This window comes from Strongylocentrotus purpuratus, unplaced genomic scaffold (assembly GCF_000002235.5).
Source record: "Strongylocentrotus purpuratus isolate Spur 01 unplaced genomic scaffold, Spur_5.0 spur5_scaffold_20, whole genome shotgun sequence".
In the NCBI taxonomy this organism is placed as follows: domain Eukaryota; kingdom Metazoa; phylum Echinodermata; class Echinoidea; order Camarodonta; family Strongylocentrotidae; genus Strongylocentrotus; species Strongylocentrotus purpuratus.
In genome coordinates, this window is record NW_022145606.1 from 4,074,017 (window position 1) to 4,095,919 (window position 21,903).

The following is a 21,903-nucleotide window of genomic DNA, read 5'->3' on the forward strand; positions in this document are numbered from 1 at the left end:
CCGAGTCTGAAGTAAAGACTACGTTCTAATCCGTGCTTTATTACCGGGTCTTAATTTGGAAGATAGAGGGGTCTTAGTTTAAAAGGTTTTTTTGTTGTTTTGTTTTGTTTTGTTTTGTTTTTTGTTTGTTTTTTAACTTTTGAAAAACCGGGTCTGGAAGAAAGACTACGCTCAATACTTATGTTCTTCCATAGGAATAAGATGATGGGGTCTTAGTTTTGAAGATTTTTAAAAAGTTTTGAAATAACCGGGTCTGGAAGAAAAACTACGCTCTAAACCCATGCTTTATTACCGGGTCTTAGTTTGGAAGATGGTGGGGTCTTAGTTTTGAAGATTTTTTAATTTTTTTGAAATAACCGGGTCTGGAGCAAAGACTGCGCGCTTTACCCATGCTTTATTACAGGGTTTTAGTTTTAAATTCGACAAAATATCCCTTCAAATTTATTACATTTGTGGGTAAAGTCATTATTACATTTGTGGGTGATTCAGAATATCACTTAAAATGTATTACATTTGTGGGTAAAGTCATTATTACATTTGTGGGTGAAATTATTACATTTGTGGGTAAAGTGTTATTACATTTGTGGGTGTTGTTACATTTGTGGGTAAAGTGTTATTACATTTGTGGGCGTTATTACATTTGTGGGAGTTATTACATTTGAGGGTGTAACATACCCCCTAGGACAACTTCCCCCTAGGAAAGTTGTGCGGGGGGGGGGGGGGGTAGTAGTCCCAGAGGATGGTTGTCCTAGGGGGTAGTTATCTGGGGGTAGTCTTCCGGGGGTAGTTGTCCAATCTCCACTGCCTTCCTATCTCCACTTTCGTAGATGCTTCAGACTTCTAACCAATTTCCATTATAGTCTAAGAGATGTTTTTGTTTTCTTCATCTGCGACGAAAAGGGGAAGCGCCTGCCAAGGCAAACCTTTTATGGAGAATTGAAGATGGGCAAAAGGTCTTTTGGATGCCTCTTTCTCCGTTGCACGTACATCCTGAAGAGATAGCTGAAGGTGACTAAGATCTTCCCTGACTCACTTGAGTGAGAAAGCCGTAGTCGCACAGAATGGAGGCGACTTGTTGCTACAGCAGCCAATGGGGCAGAAGTAGAGTGCTCTCAAGCTGCTGAGAGCAAGAGAGCTGCCAATCTGTGTGGATTCCGCTGGGCCAGCATAATTTAACTGTGGAGCTATACAAGAAAACACTAATTGGTTTTATCATGTCTTTATCGTTGACGATGGACTGCCAATGATTCTTTTTAAATTTGTAAACCATAATTTGGCAAATGCAATCAATGAGTATAATATATTAGCCTGTATATTAAAGTTGGACCTACATTATTTGTTTTACTTAGTTACGATATTGTTTGTCATTCAATCACAATCAGGCGACTCATCATCCAGAGAAATGACTGCACACACGGGACCGTCAACATCTGCTGGCATTCCTCTTCAATATGCATTAGCAGACGGTGCAGGTTCTTCTCGAAAAGCAAGGTCAGAGTCTTCTCTATCTAGCAATTTTGTTTCCTATGATTGGTATTAGAATCTCACAAGTAGAATAAAGAACTTGATACTAGATGATATTGTCGAAGACGTCACTCTCAGATCCCTACTTTTTACACGCAGTCGGGAGTTGTGTTTGTTTTGTCATCCATATTAGACCGTAAAAAGCCCAAATCTAGTGATTTTTTAAGAGACACTAATTTTAACAAGTGAACATCAAAATCCATGAAAGTGACACTAATTTATGTCTTCTTTTGCGTAATTTTAGCACTTTTCTGCATGATTCCAATAGGAACAAATTTCATCAATAATTGTATAATATCGTGAAAGATGGCGCTATGAAATAAATCCAAACAAGATAATTGACCATCGCTGGCAATCAACCCACCATAATTATTGTATTATTTCCGCATCTCCTTTATTCATGTTATGTAATACATGTTTGCATACTATTCGTGAGATGCATAAGCTTTTTTGTTATCATGAAGAAAACTAAATTGTGAACAGATTATTGTCCTTTGTATGGTTATGCATTAAATGAAAATGCAATCGTTTCCTTTGTTTAAAAGGCTGTTTACGGAGCGCACATGATTTGTCCTATTTGTCGTGGAGCCATCGGTATACCCTAAAGGCGTGCTCTTTTTTATAACTCCACCTGTTTGAACATATTTGCTACAATTATATGGTAGTTAATTTTGCCATCATCCTCAATACAGCGAGCACTTTCATCTTGGAACATCAGAGATGGAACTACACAATCTTGCAGAAAAGCTTGGAAATCATACAAACCTGCAAAAGTTGGCCATAAAATTAGGTTTTGATTTTGCGAAGTGGCTGCAGTACAAAGCCACCAATACTCGGAGAGATGGCCAGATTTGCAGTGAAGGAACACTTTGTATGCTCATTGATTGGAAGAACGACACTCTGCAGGTCTCACAGAAAGAGCTGTTGAATGAAGCCTTGATATTTGCTGGTTTTGCAGAGTTTGCAGGTTAGTGCTGTACTCTTCTTGTTATCATGATGGTAGAAGGTTTGCATCAAGATTACGTTCCGTTAAATGGATAGATATGTGTGTGTTAGACCCTGAATTATGATTTTAAAAGTATGTTATTACATCCGAACATTGAAAAAACATCATTCTTAAAACAACACAAAATTAAGAATTTGAAATGCGGAACGACACATCATAATTGTAATTCCAAAAGGCGCTAAATCCAAACAAATTGAAAAAGTAAAACAATATTTAACAATAATTACTATGGCAGGATTTCTTTAAGCAATATTTTAATAATGTTTGGGGGTAGATCTTTGAACTGTGTAAAAATTTGGCGGTTTCGTTAAAACAAAAGTGGTCTAACAGAAAACCTTGATTTTACTCAAAAACACCAAAAGGGGATTTAGCGCCTTTTGGAATTAAACTCTTCATATACAGAAGAAAATATACCAAATAAATCATATTCAAACACACGGACAGAAAGCATACTCTGATTGCGCGAATTAACATTTGATTTGACAAAACAAGACATGAAAAACAACTCATAACTATGATTTATTCACAAAATGAATTTGTAGGCACATTTCTGTGTACAGTGGTATGACCTTCAGCAAGACCCGAGTCAATTTCTTTTTCATTTTCACAATTCCAAAATCTCACAGTATAATAATAATAATCATAATAAGAATAATAACAGAACGTTCATATATAGCTCATAATAATGTGTATAATTTATTATGCGCTTTACTTAAAACAAATAATTATGTTAACATACATTGTACCAGAACACAGAATACATATACAAATAACATAATGAATACAAGATATTACGTATGTGTGACAATAGCCAATATCGTGAGAAATGCACCAACCATGTAGTACAAGCTCCTTACACACTCAGAGAAAACCACACGCCAGAGGGCTGTCATCATCATCAATATCATTATGAAAATCAGTAATTTCCTTCATACGAGGGGTTAATTTTTATATAGCTACCTTAACGCTTTCTTTCCACACCATTTCTTTCCACGGAACCTTCAGTCTTCATTTCCATCTTAAGCCATTAAACCGTTCTATTTTATTATGATGTGCTTTGCAAACCATCTTCAATTTTATTATATTTGTATTCAAGGTACTAGTTCCACATTGTCAACAGAATGATCCATTGCACTCTAGTGACCTCTGACCTCAGGGTACAGCGGTACGGGTTGCTTCAGAGGTTTAGCGGATCCTCCCGCGAATCGACGATTTGCCAACTATTTCAAGCTCGTCGGTGAACCTATATGTGAATTTTGTTTTAATACCGGCTCCACGTATTTTACAGGTAGACATGATTTTGTGCCACCGACAAGAGCTGCATTATCTTATTTTTGTTTTCTTTTTATGCACTGTTAAAAGGTCTTCCCATAACATGGTGTCTAATACAATTTTCACTGTACATACTATGCATCATCTTCTAATTTTATTCAAATTAAATTAATTTAAATTTAATTCGATTCTAATACACAACATTGTGAGTTCGACAACTCAGGAGTTCATAATCTGTATATCATACCACAACAAAGAAGTACTCATTGCAGTTAAAAAATATAAAACATATGTAAACGGATATGTAATAGGCCTATCGTTCGAAAATAGAATTATACAAACAAGAACAAGAGTTAGAAGTATTGGATGGCCCCACTCTGACGATCTGCGACAGGATGACGTCACTCTGACATCAGACGATCTGCACATGCACCATGTTGCCAGTTACTACCCTGTCCAATTTACTATGAGAATTAAGAACGTGGTTACCTCGGTTTAGGTGCCAGTCACTACACTCTTGAACACTGTCTATATAGCAATAGTACGTACTTAACTAAGCGGTAATATTAGAGATCACTCAAAGTGGCCCGGCGGGGAGAATGCATATGCATGATGGAAAGTACGTCACACAACCGATGTCATCATGTTCACTAGTGCGGCGAGCGGGCGTTGACTGAAATAGAAACCGTTTCAAAGGGTAGTGAACAAGGTGTGTCGTCTACCTGAGTGAACACGCCCTCTGGACTAGAAGGGCGTTCTCGTCGACACAATCGTAAAGCCTTAGACAATACTGCAGAACGGTCTAGAGAATACCTCGGAATAGATTCCAGACAGTCTAGCAAATTCGTTTGAGGCATATCAAAAGAATGAGGCCATCATCTTGCTCTAGACTTCATCTTACCGTTACAAAAATCTTAATACAATTTACATTTCTTTAGCAAGCACCAGTATAGAAAGACCATTTTCCTTTTTTCCCCTATAAAATTGTTTTTCATTGCAAAAAATGCACTGAAGAAACCTACACACACCAGCTTACATAGACCTCTTTTCTGGTCGTCAGAGTGCCGTCATCATGTCGCAGTTCACTAAGCCCTATTTGATTAAATCTGATTGGAGTCCAAGTGAGCTTCTTTTTGTAATGCCTTCTTCTACTGCTGGTTGTTAGTCCACTTTTAGACCTTGACCAAATGAACATTAATATGTCATGGCTGTTACTTGGTTTGGGGAAATGGGCTTATTATCTGAAAGGAGTGTTGTTGTGAATGAGAAGACCATAATAAAACTTGATAATTGCATGATAACTTTTACATGGAAGTTGTATGAATCATATCTTTTTAGAAATGCGATATTGTATGAGTAAAATTGTTGAACAATTGTGATATTTGTAAACACTTGAGCTTCCTGTTTGCTCCCTTTTTTGTAAATGTGGTAATCATGAATATATATACTATTTTTCGCCACATAAAATGTATTTTATAAATGTACTTAACTGTGCTAATAAACAAATTAAAATTACATAAACATGTCACTTCCAAAATAAATTATTGCAATACTTGTGAGAATATTGAAATGTACAAAGATAGTTAATTCAAGAATCAAGTACTGTATCGGTAATTGATGTCCTAATTTGTCAATATACCTACAATGTATTTCGAAAAATATGTTACTGTATGAAGCCGTAGCCATCAGCTACCTGTAATTCATCGAGTCATGGCGTAGAGTCGGGTGGACGCGTAACATGATTTTTTTGTAAAAACATGCCCCTTTATTCACGAAACTTGTGTTAAATAGCATTGCCGATTGAATTATCCCATTCCTATATGCTTAATATGTGAATCAAATTGTCCAGTAGGCAATGTGTTATACGTCTTGTCACATCATCATTTCCATCGTGAACAGAGTGGGCGGCAGATATTGATAATTCAAGAGGATGGAAAATGTTATGGCAATGTTTGTGTTCAAAATAGATTTATACAATTTTCATAACACATTGAAATTAATAAACACCTGGTTTTCAAGTACCTTTATGTATGCAGTGATAAACTTTACAGTTAACTTTGAAATTAACTTTAAAATTAATGATGTTATTAAGATATACATGTAGGCCTATAATGTATAATATGTCAGTAAAAATGTCAGTAATAAATTTACATTTGTTGTAAGGATTAGCCATGCGTTTTGTATGCAGCTTTTGATTCTTGTAAAAATATTTGGGAAACAAAATATTATTGTCGGGAATTAGAATTTCCGTCGTGATATTATTATTATAGGTGATCATCTTCCCGAGAAAGGTTAGGATGAAGTTAGGGCTGATGGGATGTAAGTTCACCAAAAAAATAGTTCACAAAATATGTGCATGGTCAGCAGATGCGCGTCTTTTGTAATGAATCTGAATATCAATGCATTTGGATAGGCGCACTGATTTGGCCCGAGTATAGGGTGTGGTACATTCTTGAGCGTAACACGTGTTATGATAATATTTCTAGTGTGTAAGGCATGTCACGTCACTTTGCAACTTGAAGTCGAGGTGTCTGCAACATCAATGCATGTGCCAGGATGAGTTAATTGAATGCATTATAAGGTTCTGACAGTTTATTACCTGGTATGTAGTACTCTCGCTCATATATAAATATATTATTTACATGTTTAGAGTCTGTTTTGATAAGTAAATAATGTATTTTGTGCTTGCACAAGTGAAAAGGAATCCATGTGTTAGAGAATCATGCGATACATTTTCTTACGGAATTGAACTTATATTAAATGTATATTCTTAAAAATGATATTGTTTCTCACTTTTTATACTGATTGGTGATATTTGTAGAGAATTCAGAAGTTTCAGCGTTCCACGGAGATATAAAAGAATTAATATGTTATTATTGCAATGAAGTGTTTGCTAGTTGTGCAGTTATAATTGTCATACAGGGCGGCCGAATGTAAACAAACCTTTAGAGATAGCTGCCCCCATGTGTGCATCGATTATCGATAAACTTTGCTGTTGGTAGGGATTCATTTTGATTATCATAGATCTTATAATACGATACATATTAGTTGATTAAGATTGAAGAAATGATGTGTTTCTACATTTGTATTAGTAATGTATTGAAGAAGTAATTTAGCAGTGCTGAATATTAGATTGAGTTTGAACTTAATTATATTGATATGCCAAATGACATGCAGATTATGCTGTCAGAATAGCCAGTAAACAAATGCATGTTTGTTTCTATTGCTTTTATTGATTATAGCTGGTAGATGCTGGCTGTTGAGGCATCCTATCCAATGGCTACGTGTGGTGACTTGGCTGCTACATGGTTCGTTAGTCTTCCTGCAAATGTATAATTATGACGTTTAATGCAGTAGTGAAAATGTATACCATATTTGAATATTATTTTGAGTATAAGAAATTACTTGGTCTTTTAGTTGTGCACCTTGCTTGTAAAATTGCTTTTTTGGGGTATAATGTTTAGGTAATAAGAAATACTTCAGCATTTTAAAGTGCACTTATGAAATTACTTCAGCTCATAGCCAGGATTTTAGTATGACAAATTGTGTTTGATTGTGATCAAATGCTGTTTAGATAATTGATTCTTGTTAGGATTTCTATTCAGATTAATTTCCATTCAGATCTTAAAACAGAGTTTATATTATCAGAGGGTAATGAGTGATGATTCGTTAGAATAGGGATACAAATATGGAGTGTCTGTAGGTCATGTACAGATTGAAATTGTTCCCATGACGCCTGACAGTTGAAGGCATTTTACGGAATATGCAATGATGTATACGTATTAAATATTGTAAACTTGTCATCAATTCCAGCAGATGTGTGGAAATTATACTGAATCTATTTACCTTTATTAATCATTGTCCTAAAGTAATAGTGTTATATATCTTTTTATTCTGATATGACATATGTTCACATTGTATTATGATATACAACTGTCTTTTGCAGATATTTTGTATGTAATGTTTAATTTTGAACATGTTCTTATTGTTTTTGTTATTCTTCTGCCTTTGCAGAATTTCGTTTTGGATTGTGTTTAATAATGAATGGTGAATAAACGGGATAAACTAAATTACATTGAACTACAACTTATTACGATTTCGTATTGGGTCACGGCATCCAACTGCGACTTAATCAATTACTCCTGACTTATTCAGACCAACATATTTAAATAGACGAGATCAATTTTCATAAATTCATTACCTTTGTATTGTTGTCCAGTTCATTCAAACTATTAGTTACCGCTCTACCTCTCGCGCGCTTCGACTTAGTGCCTCTTTTCACCTCTAATAATTTCCCTTTTAACAATATATAATAATATCTTATAAATGCCCCTATCAAAATCTGATGAGGGACCCTTTTCCGTCGACAAAAGCCATTTCCTATTCTCATGACTGACTTTTTTAATCCCTGGTGAGTGCCTCTTTTTGAGGGTGTAAGAAGTGCCCCATTTTTACCTCTGATAAGTGCTCTTTGTAATTTGGCACATGCTCCTTTTCTTTCCTGATAAGGGTCTCCTTTTCCTCTCATCATTAAACGAGCCCTAGCTTTCCCCCAATGCTCGCTCATTACGCTCTCACGCATCTATACATGATATACTTATGTTACTTATCAAAGTTCTGTTCAGTCTTCCGATATGAGAATGTGCTTATAACCCCATTAGGATTATTTTTTACTCTTTATAAGATGTAATTTTTCGCACTGGGACCTCACACATCTTAAAATTTGTCCTCGCTTGCTTTGCTCTCTCACAAACATTTGTTTAGACAATCAAGCCCAACTGCAAAGCATGATGCTTAACCAATATCTTGTGAGGTGTATAAAGTGGAAATAGTAGGTGCCCTTTTTCCCAGAAATTTCCCCTTTTCCTTGATACCCCCCCCCCCCCCACTTTGGAAGTCGCTCGGCCGCCCCTGCCTCGTTCGCCACGTCGATCATATATATATATATATATATATATATATATATATGATATGTGTTGGCAATAGAGTGATACACACGGGTTTCAGTGAAATTCCAATCCATTAATTGATTGACAGGACAACCCTATATATAGACTTTCAAATATCGGACAATTTCAAGGAGAAGAAAAAAAAAGGGACACTTACTCCCAGACTACCACTTCTGGACTACCAGCCAAAAAGAGCATTTATCCAGTTATTCAAAATAGCAACCTATCCGAGCATGAAACTGAGAGGTAGTTTGACCTGGGGTACTTGTCCTGAGTGACTTGCTCGGGGTACTTGCTTATGAGTTCATTGCCATCAGAGCTTTGGGGTAGTTTTCCAAAAGAGGCTATTTTCCAGGAATGGGTATGTTTTTAAAAAAATGCTGTATTTCTGTAGTATGCAGGGATGTATGATCACCCTCATCAAGTGTCGGTATTCCTCTCCTCTACCATCAAGGTCCTGATATATTTTGGTTTTCCGTGTGCAGAAAACGTGATGAAATAAAGATAATTTATAATTCAAAGTCAGTCATGTATAAATGCCTGATCCCTGTGTATGAACCTTAATATGATCTGCATAAACAAATCATTGTGATCCGCCATATTGAATTAGCGCTTGTGTTGTGATTGGTTTTAGATTATGTTATTGATCTCATGTATTTAGGGTTCTCTTTTTAAATCATTTTTCGCTAGCTGTGACAGGTTTGAAAATACTAATTGCAGTTTGTATCCGTTTTTAAATCGCAATGGAAATATATATAATGAAATAATTGATTCAAAACGATTAATAAAAACAATCTGAATACCAACTTTCCACTACACTATTTATTTTATTACTAAGACTGCTTTAATACATTTCTTGTTGCGCATGATAATACAAATGATAGTTACAGTAATTTTCCGATTTTGTATGCTTTGTATCAACAGTTTCAGAAATTAACTAGGCAATCCAACATTCAAACGAGCTACACTACAGGGTGTCAGTGAAAATAGAAACCCAAGCTTATATTTGTAAATTACTCAATTATCCTAAATTATTGTTATTATTATTACATACATCACTGAAAAGCTCATTTTTATTTCTATCATATGACAACAAGAATATGATTCATTAAAACAAGTCTGAAGTTGCAATGACAGAAAAACAAAACGAGTTGATGAAAGTTGTTTTGAAAAGACAAATGATTTGGGAATATTGATTATCGAAATTCATCATGTAAAGCCTGATATTATCATCTTTCATTTTAATCATTTTAAGGCTAGCCTTAATACCTCCCTTCTACACAGTTATTAAGAAAGTATTTCTCCTGTGATTGTTGATGTCGTCATATGTAAACTTGTCTACGTACATTTAAACCTACATATTGTTGTCTTACATTTGTATTTCTATACCTACATTACTGTCATGTTTATTACATAAGATTTCTTCAATAATTTGTGTAAGTTAATCATGTAAAGGGTTTAGAGACGATTAACCTTCAGCGCTGTATGAAGGTAAAGTATATATTTATTTAAACATATTTTGTTATGTGCACATTAACCAAAGGTTATTCAGTATTATTGAGTAAGTTAACGTTAATCTTGTGTCTTATTTTCAGGGACACCCCGAACAATCAAGTTTATAATATAACCACATTTTTAACGAATACAACCTAAATAATGTATAATAAAGTGCAATTTTCTAAGTAAACCATTATGAAGCAAATGAAACTGATTAAACAGTTTAGTCATGGCACAAGAAGGTTACTCCAAGAACTGTAAGTATTTGTAATTACTAGACAAAGGTTTAAAGCAAAGAATAGGTATAATATGTATATTCTACAGTTATTTCATTATTTCGTCAACACTTGTCTACTTTTCGTTAACCACCGCTAAAGTATATATTGATATTTAACGCTACATGTTTTGTTAACAGGACATGTATATATATATATATGTATACATGTTTATATATTTTCCACGATATTTGCCAAATCTGTCGGTCAATTCAATCTCGTGTCGCCCAAGCCACTGGCCTGTCTCTTTGGTCTAGCGGTTAAGACATTGGCGTTCTCTTAGCCAGTGATCCGATTCAATTCCCGGCGAATACAATTTATTCAACCTTTGCAAATACAAATTAAAAAAGAGGACAGCAATGGCTTAAAGCTACGCAACCATTATTATCTCATTACCAGTGCAATATAAACACATACATAATGTCATGACTAAAAATGATTAAAATGAATTGAATGCAAACGATCGTACCATCAATATCATCAATATCATCATACTTTTTTCAACAATGAAAAAAAAAACTCTTTTCTGAGTAATAGACCACAAAGTATCATGTAAGAAAATTCATCTGATCATGAATGCTCGAAAAGGTACATATTAATCTACATTTTGTCATTAAAATAAAATAAAGATGCTAACAATAACATTCACCTGGTTGCCCGAACATGTGCTGACAGACTATTGGTATTTGCAAAACGCTTGTGGAAGGAGATGATGGGGGGGGGGGAGTTCTGTGTGGTCTAGTGGTTAAGGCATTGGCATTCTCAGCCAGTGATCCGGTTCGATTCAAGGCGGAGATAATTTGTACAAACTTTGGATAAAGATTTTAAAAAAGAGGACAGCAATCGGGATCTTGAATTTATGCTACGCAACTTTCATCGACTCAATTCCTTTCGCATTATCATTATTATATATATATATCATGACTAACATTTATTTAACCACAAAAAAGAATCGACCTCTTCTTGAGTAATACACCACAAAGTATCGTTACACAAAATATAATCTGATCATGAATACTATGATAAGATACTTAACAGTTTTACAGATATAATTTCGTAATTGAAATATACTAAACATTATAACAAATAACAATCACCTGGTTTCCCAAATATGGGGTGACGGAACATTGATAACTGCAAAATGCTCGGGGAGGGGAATGGGGGGTTCAGCCCGCCCCTCTCCTACATAGGAGACAATGTAACATCATGTTCTCTTAAAAGAAGACCTTACAAATAAATGAATAAAAAACCATTTACATTTTTACATAATTTTTTTTTTACATAGTATGGTTTGATACAATATTTTAAGTGTTTATAATTTATTCAGATAATAAACGAAATTAAACAAATATATTGAATGTATAATTAACATACATTATACGCAGGAGGGCTACAGAAATAAGCAAAGTAGCCCGCAGCCCTTACATTTGGAAATCTGTGTTGATAGGTGATGTGACGCTTTCCTCAATTTGGCTGTCATCATAGGTCGGATTGACCATACACATAGGATCGGGATTGCCGTCTTTTATAGTAGGCAACAAGTAATTACCCGAGGCTCCTGGGCTGAAAGTGCTAATCACGCCAGCTAACGAGGATGGCGCGTCGAGCTTACTCCACCCCTGGAAGTGCTTGCTTCTTTCTTCAGGAGCTAGTCAAAACAGGCTAGCCGCCATTGTTTACGGATGTGAGGCTTCCGGATGCAGTAGAGTAGAAATATGGACAATCCTTGGAAGGAGTTCAGAACGACGAAAATTGGTTGAGCCACCTGTTAAACGCAAATGTTTCAGAAATAATAATTATGTGTATGGAATTCCCTCTCATGTTCTTCAGATAGTAAACATCTAAATAGGTATTGCTGGTGTATCTAATTATCATAACTGAGTTCTCAAGATACTTAGAAGAGATAGATACCACACATGAGTTATTCTTTAAGCTAGTTGGCTTTACCTTACTGAATGACGGGAATAAAAGAAGATATCCTGTGACCCAGGTCAGACCGAACAGGAGCAAGATGCAGATCGCGTTCTGGACGCGTTCGATAGTCTCTTGACGTTCTTCCTTAACCTCCCTTTTCTCCCGACCAGCGATGTTGGCTGACCGGAGCAATTGTAGAACCACCAGGATGAAGATGACAATGTTGATGAGGAGGATGATGGCCATGGGAATCAGGAGACCACCGATTTGAGACCAGAATTGTAGAAAGCATCTATTGAAAGTAAATATGCATTTTGTAAAGTGACTGAATGAAGTCAATCGTTACCGACTATTTTAGTGAACTTTATTCAACATTTCCATGGTCCTTGAACCGTTTTAACTCAGAAATTGTCATTTGAAATGGTTTCCCATTATCTATGTTGACAAGTCCAAGCTTTTTTGCCCCATAAGTTACAAACAACATGTGCAATTTTAGTATGTGTGGTGACCGTATTCTCCTTGCGACTTTTCTATAGCTGGGATCACAACATATACTCACGAAAGTGATACCTAAATACTTATTCCAGATCATGACCGCATACTTGCTATTAAGCTCATGAGATACCTTAATACCAAATGCCAAACATCTAGATTTAAGTATACAGAAACGTTATTTCCTGTAATCGAAATTTGAAGATCACTAGGTATACATTATGCTATGCAATCCAATATGCCGGCTAATCGTTCAATGGTTACTACTTACCGATCATCATGGGCGTAAGAGTCTCTAGTAATAGCTCCAGTAAGAACCACGATAAGTGCAGGAATTCCTGAAATGACATACGTATACAAGGAAAAAAAAATCATTTTATAGTCATGCATGATACGCCTAAATTGGACATGGGCGTAGGTAATTCCTTCACCCGTTTCTTTGATAGGCCTACTCATGTGATCGTTGTGCTGTCCAGCTCGAAAGTGTTTACCACGGTAATGGCGACACTATACGTTTTATTAAAATGAAATAGAAATCTCGATTTTTTAAATATTTTGTATACTCTCTGTGGTTTAAATTATTGTTGTGCAAATCACATGCCATGTCGATTGCTGTTTAATACATATGATGAAGAAATTACACACAAATGGCAACATTGACGAATTCATGTACACTATTAGATTATTTATGGAGGACTACAGTCCGTCGTAATGTGATAAAAATGAACTTCTAGAGTTTTTGAATTTTTTTGTTCATTAGAAAACAGGGACAATTACATATTTCCTATGCTACATTATTAGTAATAAAGTTATATTTCACCGCCCATTCGTCATTTTGTTATTGCTGAAAGTCGATCGCAGCAAAGCAGGTTTTTCGCAACTTGCCAAACTCATTGTTTGATGAATACTTTCAGTACCTACATGTTTAAGTTAAAACAAGTCTGTCAAATGTTTCTGATCTAGAGACATTCTATCTGTATCCAATATGATATGTTAAATAGTAAGCATTATATTTTTGATCCCTGTTCAAGTGATTGGTCAACATAGTATGATGTGAACAAACATAACATTGCTATCATGTAACTGTGACGTCATCCATGGTAAAGTGCACTATACCATGGTTCTATACCATGGACGACGTCATATATATGCGATCGATCAAGATCAATGTGCTATCGGTCGCGGTCGCCTGTCGTCTGTGCTGCTCTCACTGCACTCTACACTACTTCAGTGACAGTAAACATTATTATTAGTAGTAGTATTAATTTTGTTATGAAGGCTGGTTGGAAAAATATAAAAAGAATATATCATGCACTAATTCAAGCCACTAGTGAAATTATGGATTCCTCGGCGACAGAAATAGCACTCTCTTTTGGGGGGCTACGCCCCTCAACAAATAGTGCTGTTCCTGCCACCTCGGTCCATAATTTCAACTAGAGCCTCTCAGTGCATGGTATATTTGTTAACTATTCCGAGAAGAAGAACAAAAAGAAGGAAAGAAATATCTTACCCCATGCAGGTAAGAAAGCCTTAATCATAAAATCCTGGATATAGGTGTAAAGGTTCTTCACAATGATGAGGTAAATATTGTACCCCTCTACAGCCATCCATGCAATGGAGGACAACACGAAGTAGTGAACTAGGGCCGTCAGGAACCCACATGGTACAGCTTGGACCTCACGATAACCTCTTCTGGAATCCAGAGAGATCATGATGACAAATGTCGTGTAGAGACACAGCAAGGTGATGCACAAACAGATGAAGATCTGGCTAGTCTGTTTGGTCCTCACATCCCTATCAATATTACAACATTAAAATAAGGTTAAAAAAGCGTCGACGCCATATTATACCATACATGTACAGGTTTACCATCACTTATCTAGCCACACAGAAAATAGAAGCGTCAAATAACATGAAGAGCAATGTGAAATTACGGGGGATTTGTTTTGTAAAATGAAGGAGATTACGTGATTGTGTATCTTTTCTATTACTAGCGACAAAACCGTCAGAATGGCCACGCGTGTTGAATAAAATTAATCTAGGTGTAACTATTCAGGACGATGTCAAATGGGAAATATATGTACGACAAAGGCGCTCGAAATCAAATATTCTTTCCATTCTTTGCAAACTGCACACTATGGGGCAGAGTATTTGATATACGAAGTTGATAGAATATCAAATATATAGATGATATAAACATATTAATATTATCATCATCATCATCGGTATACGGGTATAAGGTAGTCCTGTAGGTCTCCCGGTTTCTTCCAAGAAATAAGTTCAATTGTCAGTATGCGACTTAAGACGTAATGCGTGGATGTCAGGTTATATGAAATTATTTAACAAGCCAGTGTTTATCTAGACCAGTTTTAAAGATACCTATGTTGCGAGCAGTGACTATTGTAACCTATTTATGACCCTCGTCACACCATCCCTACACCACCAAACAACTAATACTATTTTGGCAGTTTCTCTTCTTCTTCCATTTCTTCTCATTTTTCTCCTCCTCCTCTTACCTTTTATATCACAAACTGTACATTTGTTTATAGTTCTCAACAACCTTGCTAGTTCAAACAGAAGTGATATCTAACAGCACTGTGCTGCACATGGGTGTCGATCCGTAACTGATACCTATTCATCAGGGGGGGATGATCTATTCATTCATCCCCCCCTGATGAATAGGTATTACGTAAGTATCGACACCCATGGTGCTGCAGCTTTATACGTATTTCACAAACCATTTGAATGAAACCATTAATGAATTAAAAAAAATGCATCTCTTTCATAGTTAATGTAACTATGCTTCGTTCAAAAGCTACCAAATTAAATCGAAGATAAAACGAACAGAGAATCATTACAGTATATGTCTCCTTTGAATTATATAAATGATTGCATTTTTTTCTCAATGAGCTCACTTGTTCCACAGGTAGGTTGCCAATGTCACAAGAAGACTGAGGATAGAAATACAGCATCCAATGTAAGTCAGGATGTTGTATGCCTCGATTAATGAATCCTCCTTGCTGTGGATATCCTGTAACATGAAAGAAATGTGAGCCCTAACTGAAACATCTTCTTTGAATTCACAAATACAACTGATTATTTGACCATCAGCTCTCATAAAGTCTATGTGTCGTTAAGGCAAAACTGAGAAATTGGGGGTTTGTTATAATAGAAAGTGGTAGAACCTCATATTACTGATAACAACAAAGGAAAAGAGTTTCACTTTACTACCATTCACTCAAGACACCACACCTTTAAACTTTATTTTTTCTCGAGAGTGAGACTATTATTCAAACACAATACAAGACAAGCTCTGAACTCCACCGTTATCCGGAAGTAAAAGGCGAAGAGGTTGAATAATGACCGCTCATCCACAAACACCTTGTAGTATTTGTTCACCTGTCTGAAAAGAAACTAGGTAGTAACCGTATCCATTCGCAATACAACAGGCGTAAGATAAATCATAATATAGTACATATACCATAGTATATTTTATTCCGTAGGACATACTATACGCCTGGGTCTTTAAAAGGATTATCACGATATAGGTGTAGTAACCTACTGCGTTTAGTTGGGTTATAGTTCTCCGGGGAGTAGTTGACCGGTGATAATGGATATAATAATGCTTAATTGCTTTTCACTAACCATTATAACAGCGAAGTTGGTAAGATGATCACACGCACAGCGCACGTTATCCTCATCATAGCGCTCATCAGACGATGTGATTCCAGAAACAAGAACACACCCATCTTGAGACCAATCTTCCTCCTCCTCATCCCAGAATGAACACATGGGATTCACGTATCCAGACTACACAAACAAACAAAAATAAAAAAAATGCATAGACCCATAATAAAATGTGTTAAATACGGCATAAAAGAAGAATGCATGGCAATTTTGATTGATTAAGTTAAAAAGCCCATTTATCATGAGGAGAATCAAACACAGAATGTTGAAATACATATCATTTTAAAATTTCCCCCCCCCCCTGTATAATATATGTATGTCTACAAATTTAGATATCTACAAATACCGCTAAAGGCAGAATACCAATAAGTATACTATATGAACAAACGTTATTCTGATACTTTATCTTACCGTCATTGTAGTGAAGGTAAAGTTGATGAATTCGGCCAAGGCTGCTACTTTCCCTTGACCAATACTGAGAGAAATCACGGGCGTATTAGCCGATCGATTGAAGCCGTCATTATCTGCACTGAATGTGCGCAATGATTTAGAAATGAACAGGGCTGGAGTTGAAAATACATTGAAGGTGACCCTGACGTATTCACCACTGTCATTCGACGACGATCCTGAGAGTGGGGCCGTGGACGAAATAACGGATGAAACTGAAGGTGGAATGTTGACCTGAGCGATTATGTCTGGTCTGGTAGCAATGACGTCATCGCGGTCATCTCGGGTCGGAGCATTGATGGTAATATTGGACTTGGTCAGGTCTGAAAAAGTGGATCCAGCTAACGAAAGCACAAGACCATGCATAATGTCGTCAACAGGTACACTCTGGACCTGTTATGTGAATTAGAACTTGAATTATTAGTATTGTTATCATCATCATCATCATTATTTGTATTATTACTATCATTATCATTATTATTGTATTTATACTGTGTTATTATTCCTATTACATCTTTATTATCTAAAAAAGCGAACTGGGAGAGGACATCTTTGTTCGCTGTGAAATGTTCTCACTTGACTAATTCGTAAAGGCAGATCAGTTGAGGTGTTCAAAAATAATACAAAATCGGTTCTTTTTGGATTGGAATATAATCAATTATTTACATTATTTGTATTTTGTTATCATTATCATTAATTTCATTATTTTTATCATTATCAATGTTATTGTCATTATTATTATTATTATGATCATTACTGATGATGATGATTGAAAATGAGGCGGTTAGCACCATGCACGGACGTTCAAGTATTAAAGGCATCCCCCAAATTCAAAATGTGATGTATTCCGCACAAATAAATGTACAAATAATGTTGTTGCTTGGTAAATATTGGTTGTTTAACTATAAAGACAAACGGTGTAAGTATCGCTCAGTGTTGGACGGCCGATTTAATGCGACCACAATGGATGAGTATTGCAGTGTCATTAACAAAACATGTTTTCTATTTTGAATATCCAAGTAAATATATATATATATATATATATATATATATATAACTTGGAGAAGACATTTTATATTTTAGTACACTGGTTGAAATCACATTATGTTTTCATAGCCTATGATACAAATGTAAATTCACCTGTACGGCTACATTTGAATGCTGAATGTTGAGCATCCCACCATCGGCAACCTCAACACGACTGATTTGTTCCTCAAAAGCCTGGACAAATTTGCTTATTGCCACCTTCTTCCTCTGCGGCTTCAAGTTCCTCTGTTTCTACCTGAGCTATATTGCTCACTATACCCGTTAAAGATTTTGTTACCTGTCAATTCAAACACAACATATAAAAGTGATTTAAACTACAGTATGCGAAAGTTGTCAAATCTCGGAAATCAAACTAAATGACGATAGGGTAATATACAAAATTTCCCCTAAAGAGCCTGATACGGGTAAGGATCTAGTAAACTTTATATTCACAGTAGTTACAAGGCGTACAATATTGTTAAAACTGGTTATGGGATTTAACTCTTTCACATCGATGACAATTTAATACATGTATTGGAGGGAAGACTCCAATTTGTTCCCATTATATTATTATCGGAACATAATAACATTCATCAACGATCACAACTTCATGTTCAAGTCTGTAGAATACCTCTTCGCTAGTAAGATGTTGCTGCACAATGTTTGATGTTATTTCTGCCACAATCCTGATTTCATCTGATGTGATATCTTCGATATTGGAAGTAACAGATGATACTTGCTGGCTCACTTCACCTGCGTTTTCTTCACCTACAATTACCTAAAATTTGAGGGTAAATATTATTACAGCATGTACACGTTGATTTATACGGCTTCCCCTTCTTAATTAGAGAACATGTTTCCCTTAAAATATTGCCATGACACATATGTAGGTTTCATTTTCCATATATAATCTGTATTATAAAAAAATAAAAAAAATGTGTCCCATACTACATACAGGCGGTTATAATCGCCTACAGTTCTCAAGTGATTTTAGCGTACCAACATCTTATAATTGCAATAATTCGGTAAAATTCTACTTTTCAAACTATTTTATGGTTTTAAATGCCGGATCCAGAGCTAATGAATGGTGATGAGTAGGCCTGTTGCGAGTGCTCCTTTTTTAGTATTGTCAATGAATATGACAAAGAATATGTTGCCGCCTTGAATAAAAATCGTCCAATGCATTTGTGAATGGAATGACATTACGCAAATCGGTAGAATTGATTGACCATAACTAGCTACTCATAACCTCTTAGGCACTATTTTATAGATTTAAAATGTAAAGTAAGGATACACTCCCCCAAAAAGTTGAGTGAGACAGGAACATGCATGTTTATTCTGCAAAATTGTACCCGACACTGGGTAAAATAACGTACCTAATCAGGTAAAATTTACACAATGATAGGTCATATTTTACTCATATTCTATTTGTCATAAATACGTTATCAATTTTTTTTGTTCCAGGTTGTAATGATCGGTGGTATATATAATACACTAAACACAGTGGCATAAAACATACATATTATCAAAAAGCCTCTTTTATAATCAAAATTCGAAAAGAAAATCCAATAACCTGTGCAATTTCGATGAGAAGATCTGTGACATTTCTAAATGGTCCGCAATTATCCACAGGTTGCCACTGGCTCTGGGTAATACCATCACCGATACACAGAGCCCGTCCAATGGGTTCATTGGCTGTTCGGTATGTATATAAAATATTCACATATATTTGTATATATATCAGAAGATCGCTGACAAACAATTATTAACATATACGAAGAAAGAAGGAGATGTAAATGTGAAATGTAGTTAAGTTATTCATGACTCTGGAACTATTTAAAACATTCAATAACACGCGCGGATCTAGAATATTAAGTTAGGTCCGAGGGCTGGTGACTTAGGGATTCTTGCATTTCTGGGTGTGCCTCACTTAAATTCAGCTTTACTAAAAAACAGTTGGGTCGGGGGGGGGGGCTTGAATATATATTAGGAGGGGCTTTTAAAATCCAAGCCCACTTTTTGATTTGCTAGTGTTTGATAATAGAGTGAAGACAACTGCATCGGTTGAAATACACGATTTTGAGTCTAATCAGGACTTTGAGTCTATTTTGGAAATAATATTGCGAGTAAACGAATCGCTTTCAATTAGACTGTCATCACAGTGTAAATGGAATTTGCGTTATAGCTGTAATGTCGTCAATAATCTCGAGCTACTTTTGAAAGCCTTAATCTCTGTTGGGATATGACATGGTCAAAAACATGGCGTTTTTTATGATGACGTTAAGTGCAATGCGGTTCACATTTCTGTATGTTTTGACACAAAAATAAGTGGTTTACATTTGCTGCGCGCAGTTACACACAGACAAAAACGCGGTATAACGCTCCATATCTGAACAAACCTCAGGGAAATTATCATTTTATTCGTGCTATTCAAACTAATGCCCCGTCTTCGTCTTCACAATTAAAAATGAATGACCATTAAAACGAACCTTGAGTAGTGTTGAATGGACACTTTCCTGTTGAATTTGCCCATGTTCCGTTTTCACCCACTTCAAATTCGACTCCTCCAAACCGAGCAAAAATCCAAGAGATATTCTGGCAAATAGCTTCACAAAAAATAAAGAATAACAAAAGCATCTAAAAAAAGAAAGGCTTGAGCGAATTTCGATTCAATTTTTGTTTACAATAAAACCATTGCTGAGAATTGTGCAGATATTATTTAAGACCCGCTAATGACGTATGTGTACATATTTGTGGCTGGTGCAATTTTTTATTTCATATTTCATATTATTGACGTACATACATATGACGCGACAAAATTATAATAATAATCAATTGCTAATAAAATTTCGACGTGGACGAACAATCAACGTGGAACGTAAGATTAATCCTGATTTGAATTTGCGGAGGGGAAAAATGTAGGTAAAGTAATCGTTTGAATTGGTAATTTCTCCCTGTTCATTTATAGAATTGAATTATGCTTCAACTGACTGTAGATAAGCAAAAAGCATGGTATTCAATTGTCTGTATATGTCATTCTATACAAAAAAGGAAGCGATGAGCGTCTTAGAATTCTTATACCCCATTCACAGTGGTTTTGAAATTTGTAGCGGCGTTGTAGCGGAGCGGCGACACCGCCATAACACCGCTACAAATGCATTCACAGTAGAAAAGTTATCCCGCTGCAGCAGCGGGATAAATATCATGTGCCCATTCACGCTGCAGCGGGTGATTTTTATTACCTCCGTAACAAACACGTGTATGCATGGCTCATGACCCGCGAGTGACCCCGATATGACCGGAAATACTTCAGCGCGGGGTTTTCGATTGCTTGAAATTGCGCGCGCTAGCTGTACTTTACACACCCTTCCTCATGTAGCTAGCTCGATCATATTACTTTTTAAAAAACTAGCATTTTTATTGCTTCCAGTCAGGATATTTTAATTTTTTGAAGTGTGAAATATTTTTATTTGGATAATTATAATATCTACATAATAATAAAATCAATTTGAATCCACTGGTTACTTTATTTCTATTTCACTTTATGTTCCCCATTGCTGGAGAAAAGAGGTCAGTGATAGGTAAGTAAACAAATCACACGTGTTTGTCGCGGTGTTATAGCGGAGAGCCTTCACACTGAGTAAACACCGCGACAGCAGCGGGACTGTCCCGCTGCTGTAGCTAGGCGAGCCTAGCGATAGTTTGTCGCGGCGCTATCGCAAGGCGGTGTTATCCCGCGATAGTTTATAACGGGTCCGAGCCTTCACACTGAAGACAACACCGCGACAGCAGCGGGACAGTCCCGCTGCTGTCG

At 36.0% G+C, this 21,903-nt stretch overlaps 1 protein-coding gene across 1 annotated transcript; it reads right to left on the reverse strand.

Annotated features, from left to right (window-relative positions):
- Window positions 1-1,029: 1,029 nt before the first annotated feature.
- Window positions 1,030-17,429, reverse strand: LOC574889 (adhesion G-protein coupled receptor G2-like). Its single transcript, XM_775291.2, has 7 exons — window positions 17,028-17,429; window positions 16,575-16,739; window positions 15,845-15,960; window positions 14,440-14,723; window positions 13,201-13,267; window positions 12,471-12,729; window positions 1,030-1,176 (listed from the first exon to the last, which is right to left on the reverse strand). The coding sequence occupies exons 1-7, from the start codon at window positions 17,427-17,429 to the stop codon at window positions 1,030-1,032; spliced, it is 1,440 nt and encodes a 479-aa protein (XP_780384.2).
- Between the last annotated feature and the right edge of the window lie 4,474 nt (window positions 17,430-21,903).